The sequence below is a fragment of the Gastrolobium bilobum genome, unplaced genomic scaffold, assembly GCF_033153095.1.
Source record: "Gastrolobium bilobum isolate Gb01-03AN ecotype WA unplaced genomic scaffold, APGP_CSIRO_Gbil_v1 utg38323, whole genome shotgun sequence".
NCBI classification, from domain to species: Eukaryota; Viridiplantae; Streptophyta; class Magnoliopsida; order Fabales; family Fabaceae; genus Gastrolobium; species Gastrolobium bilobum.
Window position 1 is genome coordinate 1 of NW_026896508.1, and position 16947 is coordinate 16947.

General features: G+C 32.3%; 1 protein-coding gene across 1 annotated transcript; it reads left to right on the forward strand.

The window, feature by feature from the left end:
- The first annotated feature begins 9448 nt into the window (after positions 1 to 9448).
- Positions 9449 to 16748, forward strand: LOC133300126 (probable sulfate transporter 3.3). Its single transcript, XM_061499620.1, has 13 exons — positions 9449 to 9747; positions 9846 to 9894; positions 9979 to 10186; positions 10283 to 10454; positions 10620 to 10685; positions 13583 to 13696; positions 13825 to 13941; positions 14341 to 14467; positions 14583 to 14869; positions 15206 to 15396; positions 15492 to 15571; positions 16060 to 16136; positions 16236 to 16748. Exons 1-13 carry the CDS (start codon positions 9451 to 9453, stop codon positions 16362 to 16364), a joined length of 1914 nt encoding a protein of 637 aa, XP_061355604.1. The 5' UTR covers positions 9449 to 9450; the 3' UTR covers positions 16365 to 16748.
- The last annotated feature ends 199 nt before the right edge of the window (positions 16749 to 16947 follow it).

Here is a 16947-nt window from a genome sequence, read left to right on the forward strand (position 1 = left end):
CATGTTATTAAAATCATTCTGTCAATTATGTAAAGCATCAAGAAGCTGAAAAGTATAAAGGTAAGATGCATGAGAAGAAGGAGGAGGAGGAGGACCCCTTAAAGTGAATGAGGCCTCTTCTTCTAAAATCCACAAGGCCAAATGAAAAGTTTGTCTTTATGGGCAATAGAGTGAAAGTTCCGGTGGAAGCTGTTGGGACGTATCGTTTAATTCTCGACAGTGGATATCATTTGGACTTATGTGAAACTTTGTATGTCCCTAGTATATCTAGGAATTGAGTTTCAATTTCAAACTTGATGTTGCTGGATACTCTTTTAAATTTGGTAGTGGTAGTTTCAGTTTGTACAAGCACAATCATTTGATTGGTAATGGTACTTTATGTGATGGATTATATAAATTATGTCTTGATAATCTTTATGCTGAAACACTTATGACTCTGCATCATAATGTTGGTACTAAACGTACCTTAATTAATGAGTGTTCCGCTTACTTGTGAGCCACAAGGAGCACTCAGCTTCTTGAAATTATACACACTGATGTATGTGGTCCGTTTGATGTTAATGCCTTCAATAAAGAAAAAAATATATATTTTATCACTTTCATTGATGATTATTCACATTATGGCTATGTCTATTTGCTGCATGATAAGTCTCAAGCTGCAAATGCTTTGGAGATTTATATTAATGAAGTTGAAAGGCAATTAGACAGAAAGGTGAAGATTGTCAGGTCTGATAGGGGTGGTGAATATTATGGAAGGTATGATGAAAGTGGACAACATCCGGGCCCATTTGCTAAATTTCTGGAAAAGCGTGGTATTTGTGCTCAATACACAATGCCCGGTACACCGCAACAGAATGGTGTATCAGAAAGGCGTAATAGGACCTTACTGGATATGGTTAGGAGTATGTTAAGTAATTCTTCTTTACCCGTTTCATTGTGGACTTATGCTCTAAAAACTGCCATGTACCTATTGAATAGGGTTCCTAGTAAGTCAGTTCCAAAGACTCCTTTTGAACTTTGAACTGGAAGGAAACCTAGTATAAGACACCTGCATGTTTGGGGTTGTCAGGCAGAAACTAGATACTACAATCCGCAAGAAAAGAAACTGGATGCAAGGACAATCAATGGTTATTTCATTGGTTATCTAGAAAAATCGAAAGGGTATAGATTTTACTGTCCTTATCATACTACAAGGATTATTGAATCTGGAAATGCAAGGTTCATTGAGAATGGTGAAGTTAGTGGGAGTGAAACACCACGTAAAGTGGATATTCATGAAGCGAGAGTACAAGTTCCATTACCTTGTAGCTCTAGTAAAGTTATTGTTCCTTATGCTATTGAACCAATCAATAATAATGAAGGACAAGTTAATGATCCCACTATTCATGAAAAAATCATTGTTGATGAACCGAATGAACCCATAGTAGAAGAACCACAACAAATAGCATCAAGAAGATCTCAAAGAGAAAGGAGACTTGTTATTTCTAATGATTATGTGGTATATCTACAAGAGTCTGAATTTGACATGGGTATTCAGGATGATCCAGTAATGTTTTCACAAGCCATGAATGGTGAAAATGGTGATAAGTGGTTAGATGCTATGAAAGATGAGTTGAAATCTATGGAACAGAACAAGGTCTGGGATCTTGTTGAGTTACCAGAAGGGTGCAAGAGAGTTGGTTGTAAATGGGTCTTTAAGACCAAACGTGACTCTCATGGTAACTTGGAACGTTACAAGGCCAGACTAGTTGCAAAGGGATTCACTCAGAAAGATGACATTGACTATAAAGAAACTTTCTCACCAGTTTCAAAGAAGGATTCTTAAAGAATTATTATGGCATTGGTGGCTCATTATGATCTAGAGTTACACCAAATGGATGTGAAAACTGCCTTTTTAAATGGAAATTTAGATGAAGATGTGTACATGGACCAACCAATGGGGTTCATAGAAAAGGGTAAAGAACACATGGTGTGCAAACTTAAGAAGTCAATATACAGACTTAAAAAAGCTTCACGACAATGGTATCTTAAATTTAATGATACTGTTGTTTCCTTTGGATTTAAAGAAAACATCGTTGATCGATGTATATATCTGAAGATCAATGGGAGCAAGTTCATCTTATTGGTTCTGTATGTTGATGATATTTTGCTTGCAACTAACGATCTTGGTCTTTTAACTGAGACTAAGAAGTTTCTCTCTAGTAAGTTTGAAATGAAAGATATGGGTGAGGCAACTTATGTGATAGGAATAGAAATATTCCGTGATAGATCACAAGGACTGTTAGGTTTGTCTCAGAAAGCATATATTAATAAAGTTCTAGAGAGATTCAGAATGGAAAACTGCTCATCGTCTCCAGTTCCAATTCAGAAAGGAGATAAGTTTAGTCTCTTACAATGTCCTAAAGTGAATTGGAACGAAAAGAAATGGAAGCAATTCCGTATGCATCATTAGTTGGGAGCTTAATGTATCTCAGACTTGTACGAGACCAGATATTAGCTTTGCAGTTGGGATGTTGGGTAGATACCAAAGTAATCCCGGTATGGATCATTGGAAAGCTGCAAAGAAAGTTCTAAGATATTTGCAAGGAACTAAAGGTCACATGCTTACTTATAGAAGGTCTAGCAACCTTGAAGTTATTGGATACACAGATTCGGATTTTGCAGGATGCGTAGACACAAGAAAGTCTACATGTGGTTACCTGTATTTTTTAGCTGAAGGAGCTATATCATGGAAAAGTGCAAAGCAGACTGTAATAGCTGCGTCCACTATGAAAGCTAAATTTGTGGCATGCTTTGAAGCCACGATTCAGGCTAAATGGCTACGGAACTTTATTTCAGGGCTTGGATTGGTCGACAATATTGAAAAGCCGCTGAAAATTTATTGTGATAATTCCGCAGCAGTCTTCTTTCTAAAAACGACAAGTGTTCCAAAGGTGCTAAACATATGGAATTAAAGTACTTTGCCGTTAAAGAAGATGTTCAGAAACATAGAGTGTCAATAGAGCATATTAGCATCGATCTTATGTTAGTTGATCCCTTGACGAAGGGACTATCGCCCAAGACATTTACTACGTAAAATGGGCATTATGTCATCTAGTGAATGATGAAAAATTATAGTTATGCATTAAATGTTGACACTCTGAGCTCATTGATGAATATATGTTTCTGATATTGTCTTATTTTCAATTTATGAATGCATGCAAGTATATGTGATGATATTGAAAATAATTATGGTCCGTTATGAAGACATTATTGTTGGACATAATGTACACTTCCTATTAAAGTATCATGTTAGGAAGAAGAGTCAATATAGTAGTACATGGAAGGGACTATGCCGACTTGATAGCATACAACCGCCATGACTCATGTTGATTTTATTTCTAATAATGAATTATGATGACGTCAATGTATGGAACCTTTAGCCTAGTAAATGCGCATTAAAGTTAATGTTAATTAAATCATGAAGGGACACCTTATGACATGAGGCAAGTGGGAGAATGTAAAACTATTTGTGTCTCATGTGTGATGTGTGTCAATTGGTTTGATTAATAATAAAAGAGGTTTTAAGGTAATTGACGTTTCGCATTAATGATAATTGACGTTTTAACGTTTTGCATTATGGTAACGCTTCGCATTAATGATAATTGATGTTTTAACGTTTTGCATTATGGTAACGTTTCGCATTAATGGTAATTGACGTTTTGACGTTTCGCATTAAGGGAAGTTAATTAGAAATAACTGTGATAGGCCAGTTATATAATAGTTTATATGGTCAGTTTTCATATAAGGGTATCTGATAGAAAACAAACGTCCTTCTGAGTCTGCCTAGAAAAGTTGTATCCTATCCCTATCAAAGAAGGTACAAGAACGGTGAAAGGGTTAAGGCTTAGAGAAAGCATTCTACTGTTAAAGATCTTCCGCAATTATGGACAAATGTATGTTTGTGTGAAACTCATGAATTCTAAAGATCCTATGTCATGTTCTTGACTGATTACTGTTGAACATGAATCATGAATTACTGATTAAATTGCTTACAGTAAATAGATTTTCTATTGTTGAAACACGAAACATTCCATATGGCGGATTTTGAAGTACAATTAACCTTCCACTTTAGTTTAACGTGAAAGAAAATTAATTACAACAATTTGTGCTAAAATGAAGTTAAAAGTAAAATACATGACCCAATAATAAGTTAACTAGTCCTTCTAAAATGTGTGGATTTTACCTAGTTTATGTCTCTGTAAGGAACAAATCTTTGGTGATACTGTAGCACCAAAGATTCAGTACATCCCACCAATAAAAATATTACATGTCAGCTAAAGTTTTATTTTCTCTGACAATTTTTTTTTCTCTCCTATAATGTGTAATGCTCTTATTGGTGAGATGCACTGAATCTTGGTGCAACAGTAGTACCAAAAATTTATTCCTCCGTAAGCTGTATGACTTAACAATGATAGTTACTGAACTAATAAATGTTTTTCATAACTAGTGTCATAAGGACACTTTTTTTTTTCAGAATTTAAAGCAAAGGAAAGCATTAGTTTTATAGTTTTGATCTTTTCTTTTCACCTTGAAAATATATTTAACTTATTAATGAGATTCCTTCATTAATTTAACCACACGTGAACACTGAATAATATATAATCTGTAAGAATCTCTTACATGTTCCTTCAATCTGCTTAACGTGGGTTGTCCTCGCACGAGAAGACTGAATAGCATTGGTCATCAAAGACAACGACAGATTCCATTTTTTGAGAAAACTTTAGATCGATACATGTATTTTGGCTTTGCACGACTCTTATGCAATCAATTGAGAATATAAGCTATAATATATATATACAAACATATTTCTATATAAACTTATATTCCTAATCTTATTAGTTAATATTTTTTTTTTATTTTGTATATCTGCATAATAATATGTGCAAGGACTTTTTTCGCCAATTCACGTACCCATTTAGCATGAAAGAATAAACAACACAAGACGAAAGTATATGGTGGAATGTTTGCATATATATAGGTTGCCTCCAATAGAAACAACAATTTCGGGTTGCTAGCCCTTAAAAAATGAATAAGCAAAAAGATTACAAGTCAGGCTCCGAGAAATGTGCTTTTCTTCTTGCTTTAGCTAACAAAACTTGTTTTTCTTCTTTCTCTATCTCTCGTTTATTATAAACAAGAACATAATAATGTATGAAAATTTTGATTGCCATAGCTAGGAGTAGGGGTGGGGAATTACGACCATGCTGTTGCAATAGCACGTTAGTGCCTTTTGTCATGTGTTGTCATATATGTTTGGTCGTGTTTAGAGACTTAGATGTCTCCCCATGCTTATCCTTTGCAGAAAGGTACAGATCTTTTCATCAAACACTTGACCGACCTTATTTTCCTTTCTTTATTCTATCTAATTGTTGGCTATGAAACGAGATAATCCTTTTCTTCTTTCCCAATACTCGGTGAGACATGCATTTAAGATTTCCAAAGGTCAATAAATCTTGGTTCAACTCTTTCCTTCCTTAAGTAGTTGCAGCTCTTAAGCAACTACAAAAAAATTCTAGAATTATAAGCTTTATAGTACTCAATATTATATGTGGTTAATTAATAATCATACAATCGTAAATAAGATAACAAAGATACTATTCTACGAAATTATTGTCATAAAACAACACACGCAATAGAAAACCAATTTAAAGGCATTTGCATTTTATCAGGTAAGTGTGATTTCAGTTAGTTGTTTTTGGACTAAGTGGGTATATATGTGGCTGTCATCGCATCTTTTGTGAAGCATTCACGTAAATTATTTTGTGTGATATAATAAATACTCCTTTATGATATATAATAATGTTGACACTGTTAATTGCTATGCATGTTTTATGAAAAAATTTAATGTTTCAAATTATTGTACATTAAATCAAATAAATAAATAGAAATATGATTACTTAAACTTTAATTTGTGCCAATATTTAGTTAAAAAAATTTAAAACTATATTGAGTAAGTAATAATAATTGTAAATAAACAATTAGGAATTACAACAGATGAAACGTGATAAGATACGTGCTAAATAGGCTAGTTATTAGAATCATTAAAACAGGAACTCTAATGTTACGGTGCATTGCCGATTAGAACATTTATAACATATACAAGCGTGCCATGCATGGAATTGGCTACATGGCATTATTTCTTGCATTGAGACAGAAAAAAGAAACATATATCATGAACGAATATTCTCGTTCCCCATCTATATATTAAAGTTATTCTATTAAGATAGCTGTTCTTAATTAGACTATTTTATTTGGTTTTTATGAATTTTCCTTTTATACTTTATATTTTTTAACTTGTCATCTTTTCTATTTTTGTATTGTATTTTATTATTTTATTATTTTTAAGAGTTTCAAGACAATCAAATTCTATTATTTTTTAATAAATTTAAAAATACATATATTAGTCTTAAATTTAAAAATAAAGATATGCATGAATAAATGTAGAATTTTTTTATTATCTTTTGAATCTTAATACAATAAGTTCTGAATAAAAGTGTATTTAATAATCGGTATAACTTTATTTGAATTTTTTTTTAATTGATAATATAATTTCATTTTATTTATGCTAATAAAGTTAATATAAAATATATTAAAATATTTATAAATTTGTAAGGATAATTTAGTAAAAAGAGATCTTATTTATTATATGATGAGATACATTCGTAACTAAATTTTGATTTTTAATTGATGCTGAATTAATTTATTAGATGGAATAATAAGTTTTGCAATGATATTACTAAAAGAGATTTCACAAATTAATTAAACTAAAAACTTTGAATAATTGAGTTTTCCCAACAATCCGTTTGAAAGCTAACATTTGTATAATATTGCTTGTAAATGTAAATAAGTTAAATGCATTGTGAAATAAAATCATATTTATTGAATTGAAAATCATGTTTGAATTATCTATATGAAAAACTACATTAAAATGTATATAATAACACTCTTAATTATTAATTATCAAATTATTTGCAAAATTGTTTTAAGTAAGAATAACTATTGATACCGTGACTATTATTTGAGTTATAAATATATTATAAATTGTTTACATATAATGTAAACAATTTTTTAAAAAAAAATTATAATATAAAAAATTAAAAAAAAATAGAATTTAGTGTTTCTCATACCAAAAACAATTTTTTTTTGGTAAGCTGAGGGGGAAAACCCACAGCACAAGATAAAATTACACAATAGAAATAGTCTGAGGTCTACAAACAGACGCTAAATCAGCGTTAAACAGGAACTCAATACCAGGGGAGGGGAATTGAACCTACACATGTCAGGACCATCAGAATTAACTATGTGATAGTTAGCCAACCAATCTGCAATATTATTGCCTTCTCTATACGTATGCCTAAAGTGAATTGTCCATTCCTTTGCAATCCATGCCTATATCCGAGAAATCAAATAACTCTCGCGGGTTGCATCACCAGAATTGGTGAGCAAAGTGATAGTAGATAACGAATCACTTTCTATAATTATTTTCCTCCAGCCAAATTCCCATGCTAATTCAAGACCCTTAAGAATACCCCAAAACTCAGCATTTAAAGCATTACAAACTCCAATTCTATAAGAAAAATCATTTAACCATTGACTAGAAGCTTTACAAAAAACTCTTCCACAAGCCGCCAAACTCGAGTTACCCTTTACAGCTCCGTCCGAGTTGAATTTCACCCAATCAGCTTCTGAAGGATTTCAACAGACCAGAATGCTAGACTTGGTGCGCATTAGATGACTCTTCCTAGCAAGATGGAAAACTTCTTGAAAATCATGAGCTTTAGATTCCACTGAGTATTTCTTATAACGATGCTGGAAGTTTGTTCCACCAAAAATCTTTTCATTCCTCCAAATCCAAGCCATCCAACAAGTAGTTGCAAATATGGTATGCCATGGAATGATACCATTAAACTTCTCAGAACTCAGCATATTACCAAAAACAATTTTATCTATTCTAAACTTTAAAATAACATTGTTTTGAGGTCTGAGGGAAAAAATGCAGGACATTTTAAAAAATTCAAGTTGCAAGAAAAACAAAATTTTCAAAATGCCATGTTTTTTTTTCTCCAAACCTTAAAGCGATATGATTTTGAATCGCGTGAGATAAATTTATCTACGAAAGAAGCACTTTTTCCAGAAGTATAAGTAAGATTGACTTATAAAATTATTTTGTTAAAGGTCCATGCAACAATTATAAATTTTTTTTTCATGTTCTCACAAAATTCGTTTATTATGTGAGAATAAATATAATAACATTTTCGTTATGAAATTATATATATAAAGTTAAAAAATATATCTACATTATATGTATAAGATTAATTACAATTAAATATGGACTAATTATTTTACTTGAAAAAAATTTAACCAAATAATTTCATGTACATAAAGAATTCAGATATTTTTGGTTATTAAAACTTAAGAGCCGGAAGATATTCTACTGTCAATATATAAATATATTCATCATAAATAAAAATTCTAAGAATATGTTTACTATACGTAACTTTATCTGAATTAAAAAAAAACATTTATATGATTGAAGAAAAACCCTAAACTAAGGATATGAAATAAGGGCAGGTTATATTTACAAACTTTTTTGTTTACAAATTACACTATATTCTCCCGGGAGAATATAAACTTTTACAAACTACACTATGTTCTCCCGGGAGAAGACAGTGTAAATTGTAAAAAAATTCAAAAAAATTTGTAAACGGATCATGTTCCTATTAAATATATATATATATATATAAAAGTAAAACATAATCAATGCAAGTAGCAAAAATAGGAACCAAACAGCGGGCCTAATTTGTTTGGCTTTATTGTGTTGAGATACTGAAAACTAAAAAAGCAAAATTCCTTCTTAAATACGGCAATTATTGAGACAAAAACTGTATAAAAACAAAGATGCCACGAAAACTCATCATAGAACTACGTCATGTTGGTACGAATGTGAGCCAAAATCATTTTGCTAATGATGTTCCCCGTGTAAGTAATTTCTGAGTGAAGATGAATGTTATAAGTGATGATTTCACTCTACCACATTTTGACTCTTAATAGAGGGTGCTATAAGTGATTTTGAAATTTTAACAAGACTTAAAAAATGTTGTGGGACCTCTTTTTTTCTAGTTGGAAATGAAATGTGCCCAAATTTATGAGGAGATTATATACGTAGAATATATTAACTGAACCGTATACTGGCACTGCTCCTGCTGTACCTTCTCGTTTTCTGATTTCTGAAATTATATCTCTTTATTTATTGTTGTTATCCTTTTGTACTTTAGTATCTTGTTTTCTAGCGGTTTGCATAGGTGTTGATTAATGGGGTAGGTCGAGGAGGCTCACATAAAAGGAAGCATCACTCAAACCACAAGAAGCTATATATCAATCATTTCCAATATAGTTCTGTTCTCTTTAATGGAGCCTAATGCAAGTAGCATGCATTCTCATTGCGTAGAAATGACCATGGAAATACACCAAGTTGTTCCACCACCCCACAAGAGCACCCTACAGAAACTCAAGGCCAGGCTCAAGGAAACTTTTTTCCCTGATGATCCTCTGCGCCAATTCAAGGGACAACCACTTCAGAGAAAAATATTCCTCGGAGCTCAATATGTGTTCCCTATTCTTCAATGGGGTCCTAATTACAGCTTCAAACTCTTTAAATCTGACCTTGTTTCTGGCCTCACTATTGCTAGCTTGGCCATCCCTCAGGTTTGTTTGTCATCAAGTTCTCTGCTTCTTAGTCATGAAAATTATTATTTATCTGAACTTGCTTCTTTTATTCAATTATGGACTTTGTTTTCATTCAGGGAATCAGTTATGCTAAGCTTGCAAATCTTCCTCCAATTGTGGGACTATGTGAGTGTATTGATTTCTCTCCTCAGCTTGTGCTATAATTCATGTTATATATATATTCTCATGAGTTGGTCTTGAATATTTCAGATTCTAGTTTTGTTCCCCCACTTGTTTATGCTATTCTTGGAAGCTCAAGGGACCTAGCAGTAGGACCTGTTTCCATTGCTTCTCTTGTGTTGGGATCCATGCTTAGACAGGAAGTGTCTCCCACGGCAGACCCAGTTCTGTTTCTTCAACTAGCGTTTACTTCAACATTCTTTGCTGGTCTCTTTCAAGCTTCTCTAGGAATCCTAAGGTAATATCCCTTTCATATTTATTTACATTTTTTTTTCCTATCTGAAAAAGTATAAGAATCATTCTAATATATAAGATAAGTTGTTAATGATTGCAGGCTAGGATTTATCATTGATTTTCTATCCAAGGCAATCCTTATTGGGTTCATGGCTGGAGCTGCTATAATTGTGTCTTTGCAACAGCTCAAGAGTCTCCTTGGAATCACACATTTCACTAAGCAGATGGGCCTGATTCCTGTTATGAGTTCAGTTTTTCACAATACACATGAGGTTACTCCTTAATTTTTGGCCCTTCCTGGCTCACACAGACACATGTGTGCACACACAAGATATAAACATAATTCTAATTGCAACCCCAATTCTTCTCTTTAGGCTAAAATGGAGTTTATCTCTATATTCTCTCTTATAAAGTAGTTATTTCTGGTTTTTATGCAGTGGTCATGGCAAACGATATTGATGGGAATTTGCTTCTTGGTGCTTCTACTACTAGCAAGACACCTTGTACGTTATTTTAGTCCTTACTAAATTTCTTTTACCAGCTGCTAACCATTTTAAGTCACCCTTATGCAATTTTCTGTGTGCAAGCATACCCTTGTTCCTTTTTGAAAAGGCCACTTAACCTCTGAGAAATAGGACAAGGTCATTAAGATTTAAGACAGTATTTCATTATGGTATAGTTTCACGGGCTCCAATTATCAAACACCTGGATGCCCCTTAGCCCCAGTGTTACACAACATGCCACAATCTGACACATTTGGTTCACAATCATGGTCTGGTTAGCTTCAAGTTCATTCCAGTATAGCTTGAACCCCGTACGGCTTTTCTTTTATGGTGCATGGAAACTATAACCAGTGGTCCCATCTACTATGACTTTACCATAATTTTTATTTTTATTTTTATTTTTTATAAAGTGCTAATTATACAGAACCAATTTATATATAAGAATCACAATATATATATATATATATATATATATATATATTTGTTATCGGAAATGAGAATGTAATTGACGCATATTGATTTTGGCTAAAAAAAGTAAAAAATATGTATAATAATTTTTTTTTTTTTTGGTAAACATAATAATAATTTTTATTATATATAGGGAACATGTTAAATAAGTGAGAACCAAAAGAATACATCTTAAGTTGTATGATCAAGTTTATGTGACAATTTTAAGTGATCATGCAACTTTTGAATAACTTCTAATTACCACCACTCACATAAAATTAAATAGTTATCATTAATTATTCTCCCTTTCCTGAGTAAAATATTGTTCTTACTTCTTACTTATATTATACCTCGTGTTGGTTTTACTAAATCATCTTAGCCCACTTTTTTTTTTTTTGGTAGACATCTTAGCCCACTTTTTAATAGTAGAATTAGCGTGAAATTTCACCTAAAAAACTTTAAAATGTAAATGTAATATTTTGTTAATGTTTGTAAATATGATTGATATAAACTTTTAATTTAATGGCTCATGCATGGGAGTGCGTGCATGTATCTGTGTATTTGGATACTCTCTTTTTAATATATATTTTTTTCAATTTAGGGTGAAATCGTATATGGTCTCTAATAAATAGAGAGATTATTTAGTAAAACCAATATGAAATTTTATATCTTAACAAAGAAAGTATTAAAAAGAGTGCTAAAATTTATTACCAAAAAAAAAAAGTCCTAAAAATGTGTCACTATAGCATTTTTTGAAGATAAAATCATGTGTGTCACACAGGAATATATCACTCAGAACAAACTTGGCTTAATAAAAAAAATTTAGATGGGCTGTGAAAAACAATCTCCTTTCTTAAAAAATGATGACTAAAGTATTAAAATGGATTTTTTAATCCCAAAATAAATCTAATAATAGATAAGTATGTAATATGTAAGTGATTACATGGTCACATATTCAAATTCTAATTATGCCAAGCATGTTTTGATTGCGTGGAAGTTAAATTAGTAGATGTGTGTGCATGGCTGGAAGCTGAACTATTGCCAAATAAAAAATAAAAACAATTTTTCTAACAAGGCAATGCATTTGATCTAAAATCCCACTTAAAGTAGTCCTTGTTTTATATAAACTTTACAAAACTAGTCCCAAAAAAATTGTTAGCCTAATATATTTCTGAACATAGACTTTAACCACTGAGGGATTTAATTCTGTCCTCCCATCCTTATTATTTCTAATTAAATAATCTCTTTTAATTAGTAATATCTTTTAATTGTCAATTTTTTTTAATTAAATTTTTAATATTCAATTCTTAGAAGATCGGATAAAGAGATAAGAAATAGTGGGTTCACTACAGATATGCACGAACCACTCTATTGACCAAAGATTTAGTCACGCAATGCATCTTAGAATCTATTGTATGTGATATACATTTTAATCATAATATTTTATTACTAACATTATTATTATTATTTTTAATTAAAAGCAAACTGCAGCCTTTTTTTTAATGTTCATGTAAAGGTTTGTTGCATTAATAACAATTACCTGCTACATTTCAGAAAGTACCCATTAACGACTTTGTAATTAAAAATGGGATATATAAAATTCAAGATTTTTCCATGTTCAAATTGTTTAAAATGTTAGACTAATTGGAAGATCTTTTCATTGCCACTGAGTGTTTAAAAAGACAAACCATGTTTCTGTGATGCATTTCAGAGAACAACCTTACTTTCTTGCATACAGACAGACATATATATATATAAATAAGGGAATCATCCGTTTACAAAAGTTTGTAAATATAAATCTCCCCATATATATATATACATATATATATATATATATATATATATATATATATATATGTATATATATATATGGGGAGAGTTATATTTACAAACTTTTGTATACGTATAGGGGGAGAGTTATATTTATAAACTTTTGTATATGTATATGGGGAGGGTTACATTTACAAACTTTTGTAAACAGATCATTCTCATATATATAAATATATAGAAAAAATGTTTATCCTTTTAAATAACACAACTTATATCTTTTCACTCTCACAAAGAGGTGGGGCTCACACTTTTATTTTTTTTTGTCAACTCTCTGTCCTCCTTTATCTATCTCTTTCTCTCTCTCTCTTAAAATGACACAACTTTACATCCTTTAAAATGACACATATTTTCCTCATATATATATATAAGGGAAGGATCCGTTTACAAACTTTTTTAAATTTTTTTTCAAATTACACTATGTTCTCCCGAGAGAACATAGTGTAGTTTGCAAAAGTTTGTATTCTCCTAGAAGAATATAGTATAATTTGTAAGAGTTTGTAAATATAACCTCAACCATATATATATATATATATATATATATATATATATATATATGCAACTTCTCTCACAATGAGTGCAGGGTAATATTGACTAACTCAAATTGAAATAAATGCATGCAGAGCATGAGGAAACCAAAGCTATTCTGGGTCTCAGCTGGAGCTCCTCTCATGTCTGTCATCATCTCTACTCTTTTGGTTTTTGCAATTAAGGCTCAAAATCATGGCATCAGTGTAGTAAGTCACTGCTTCCACCCCAAAATCATCATCAGTCTAGCAGCTTTTGAAAAATGGAATATGTTACTATCACCTTCAGCTTATAAATACTAAACAAATTAACTGCTGCCTGCTTATGTTGTTGTTAGATTGGAAAATTGCAAGAAGGAATAAATCCTCCTTCATGGGATATGTTGCGCTTTCATGGAAGTCACCTAGGTCTAGTCATGAAAACTGGGCTTATCACTGGCATTTTATCCCTCACTGTAAGTTTAACATTTTTCTTTTATCTTTTTCCAACTTCCTCTGTAACAAATATATAGAAGAAGCAAACTCTTGAGAAGCCTCGGCCCCTTACTCTTGAGAAGAAGCAAACTCTCGCTCCTTTGTACCAAGCTCCTTTGGTACATGTGGTAAGGAGCCTAGGCCCCTTAATCAGAGGTCTTGAATTCAAGTATGGGGAATGAAAAAAAATAAAATTGGGAGAGTCGTCCCTGAAAGGGTCTAACAATATTCGATGGGAATTAGTCTTTTGTTTCGGCTGGAGGATACCCTTGAGATTACTCAAAAAAAATATACATAGAAGAAGCAGCAGCATATTGTTTATTCAATAATAATTTGTTTTATTGGTGGCATTAATAAATAAGTGAAATTTTTTAATACAGGAAGGTATTGCAGTAGGAAGGACATTTGCAGCTCTCAGAAACTACAAAGTGGATGGAAATAAAGAAATGATGGCAATTGGGTTTATGAATGTGGTTGGCTCCTTCACTTCCTGCTATGTTACAACAGGTTCTCATTTGTGACCTAAAAACCTTTCCAAAGGCTTTCCTGAAGGATAATGAAGCATAAGATTGACTGCTGATGTCAGAAGCACATATTTATACCTTTAAACTATGAATTTCAGGTGCTTTCTCTCGATCTGCTGTTAATAATAACGCAGGTGCAAAGACAGCAGCTTCAAATGTAGTGATGTCTGTGACAGTCTTGGTGACACTCCTTTTTCTTATGCCATTGTTCCAATACACGCCTAATGTTGTGTTGGGTGCAATCATAGTCACAGCAGTAATTGGCCTCATTGATATCCCTGCTGCTTGTCACATTTGGAGCATAGACAAATTCGATTTCATTGTGATGTTGACTGCTTTCTTGGGTGTTACTTTTATCTCTGTCCAGCAAGGCCTTGCTTTTGCAGTAAGTTCCTGGATTTCTTCAGTTTTTGCTCACAATGCTCACCTAGTGAACATTATTATGGATATGCTTTTATGTATGATACCTACAATAATATTTTAAATTTTCTAGATAAAGGTCTTAATTCCCTTGATACTCATAATTTGACATAAGCTTTGTAGTCCTTGGCCAACAAGACCAAGTTCTTTTGCATAAATCATATCTCTGCATTTTAAAAGGGAGTGACTAGAATCCAGAGAAATTTTAAGTATGGAAGCTTATAGGACCTTTCTTTGCAAGTAGAACAAAATATAAAAGCTCTCTTTGATTTTGACAAGGGATGACAATGCTATTAATCAGGTTGGGTTATCAACTTTAAGGATACTCCTGCAAATTACTAGGCCTAAAACAGTAATGTTGGGGAATATACCAGGGACGGACATATATAGAGATCTTCACCAATATAAGGAAGCTGTAAGAATACCTGGTTTTCTTATATTAAGCATTGAAGCTCCCATCAACTTTGCTAACATCACATATCTCAACGAGAGGTTAGTTTCAGCTTAGAAAATTTTATAATGTAAATTTTATTTTGGTACATTGATATTGTTTCCTCAGTTACTCAACCATTGGCATGTCATATTAGGACATTACGATGGATTGAAGACGAAGAAGATAACATAAAGGAAAACTCAAGCCTTCGATTTTTAATCCTGGAAATGTCAGGTAACTTCATGAGTTTTTAATTCAGCAAAGGTGGAATCTCTCATATAAGCTCTGTTACTCTCTGTCACTTGATTCATAATTGCTGGGGATCATTTTTCTAATGATAAAACTTTTCTGTTTATGTTCTTTATAACTTATTATTGTATTGTTGTCCTGGACAAGAAAAGGGCTAATAATACACCTAAAATAATCAAATTCCTGCTGTAATCTATGGGAGTTCTCACCTTCATTTTCAACATACATGTCCATCTAAGTTCCATGCGTGCACCTATCTCACTTAATTAGCAAGTCGAGGAGTACATAAATCACTTGTAAGACTGAATATTTTCATACAACAATGAAGTAGGTTTGAGTTGTTTGCCCAGCATTATTTTGACAATCTATGTTCTAGCATATTACTCAACATACATTTCATCTACCTTCATACCATGCAAACTAATCATCCAATCAGAAAAGTAATACGCATCAAATCTCTTTGAAATTGTCAGCTGTGAGCGCCATTGACACAAGTGGAATCTCACTTTTCAAGGAGTTGAAAGCAACACTGGAAAATAAGGACGTTGAGGCAAGGATGCTAAACTCTCACATATACATAATACTCTATTTGTTTACACGCCTTGATAGATATGTCTTAAATCTAAACCGTGACTAATTCATGTAACAGCTTGTCTTGGTGAATCCTCTGGCTGAGGTCATAGAAAAGCTGAAAAAAGCAGATGTAGCTAATGATTTCATACAAGCAGATAACCTTTTCTTGACGGTTGGAGAGGCAGTAGCTTCACTTTCATCATGAATGAAGGGCCAATCATCAACCATGATAGAAGGGGCACATACAATTATACCACATTACTGATCAATTAATTAAGATTGCAGAAAAAAATAAGCAAAAGCAAAAAAGTAGAAACAGCAGAAGCAGCAATGCTAGCATAGCATTCCTACAAAATCAATCATTGTACCTGCAGTATAAACGATTGAAGTGAAATGTAACTTCGTCATTTGTGCTTCTGCTTACTAGATTTGCCTCACAAGCATTTTTATTATGACTTAAAAGGGTACAACTTGTTGCTTGTTAATTCAAGCATTCATGTTGATTCCCATGCACTCTTCAGCACATCTGATTCAACAATGCTACTTGCAAAGATCATAAGTTTGTATTCTTAAAACATTTCTTATTACTGCAGCAAGCATCTTATCCCACAGCAGCGATTGAAATTTTGACTTCTATTGCCAATGGTTGTACCATATTAAACTAAAGTTATTTAAAGAGAATCACGAAGATTGACAAAATGTCAAAGCAATGCTTTCTGCTAACATCAGCAACGTTGAAAACCTTAACTGCAACATGATGATAAAAGGAACAAAAAGGATATCCACAC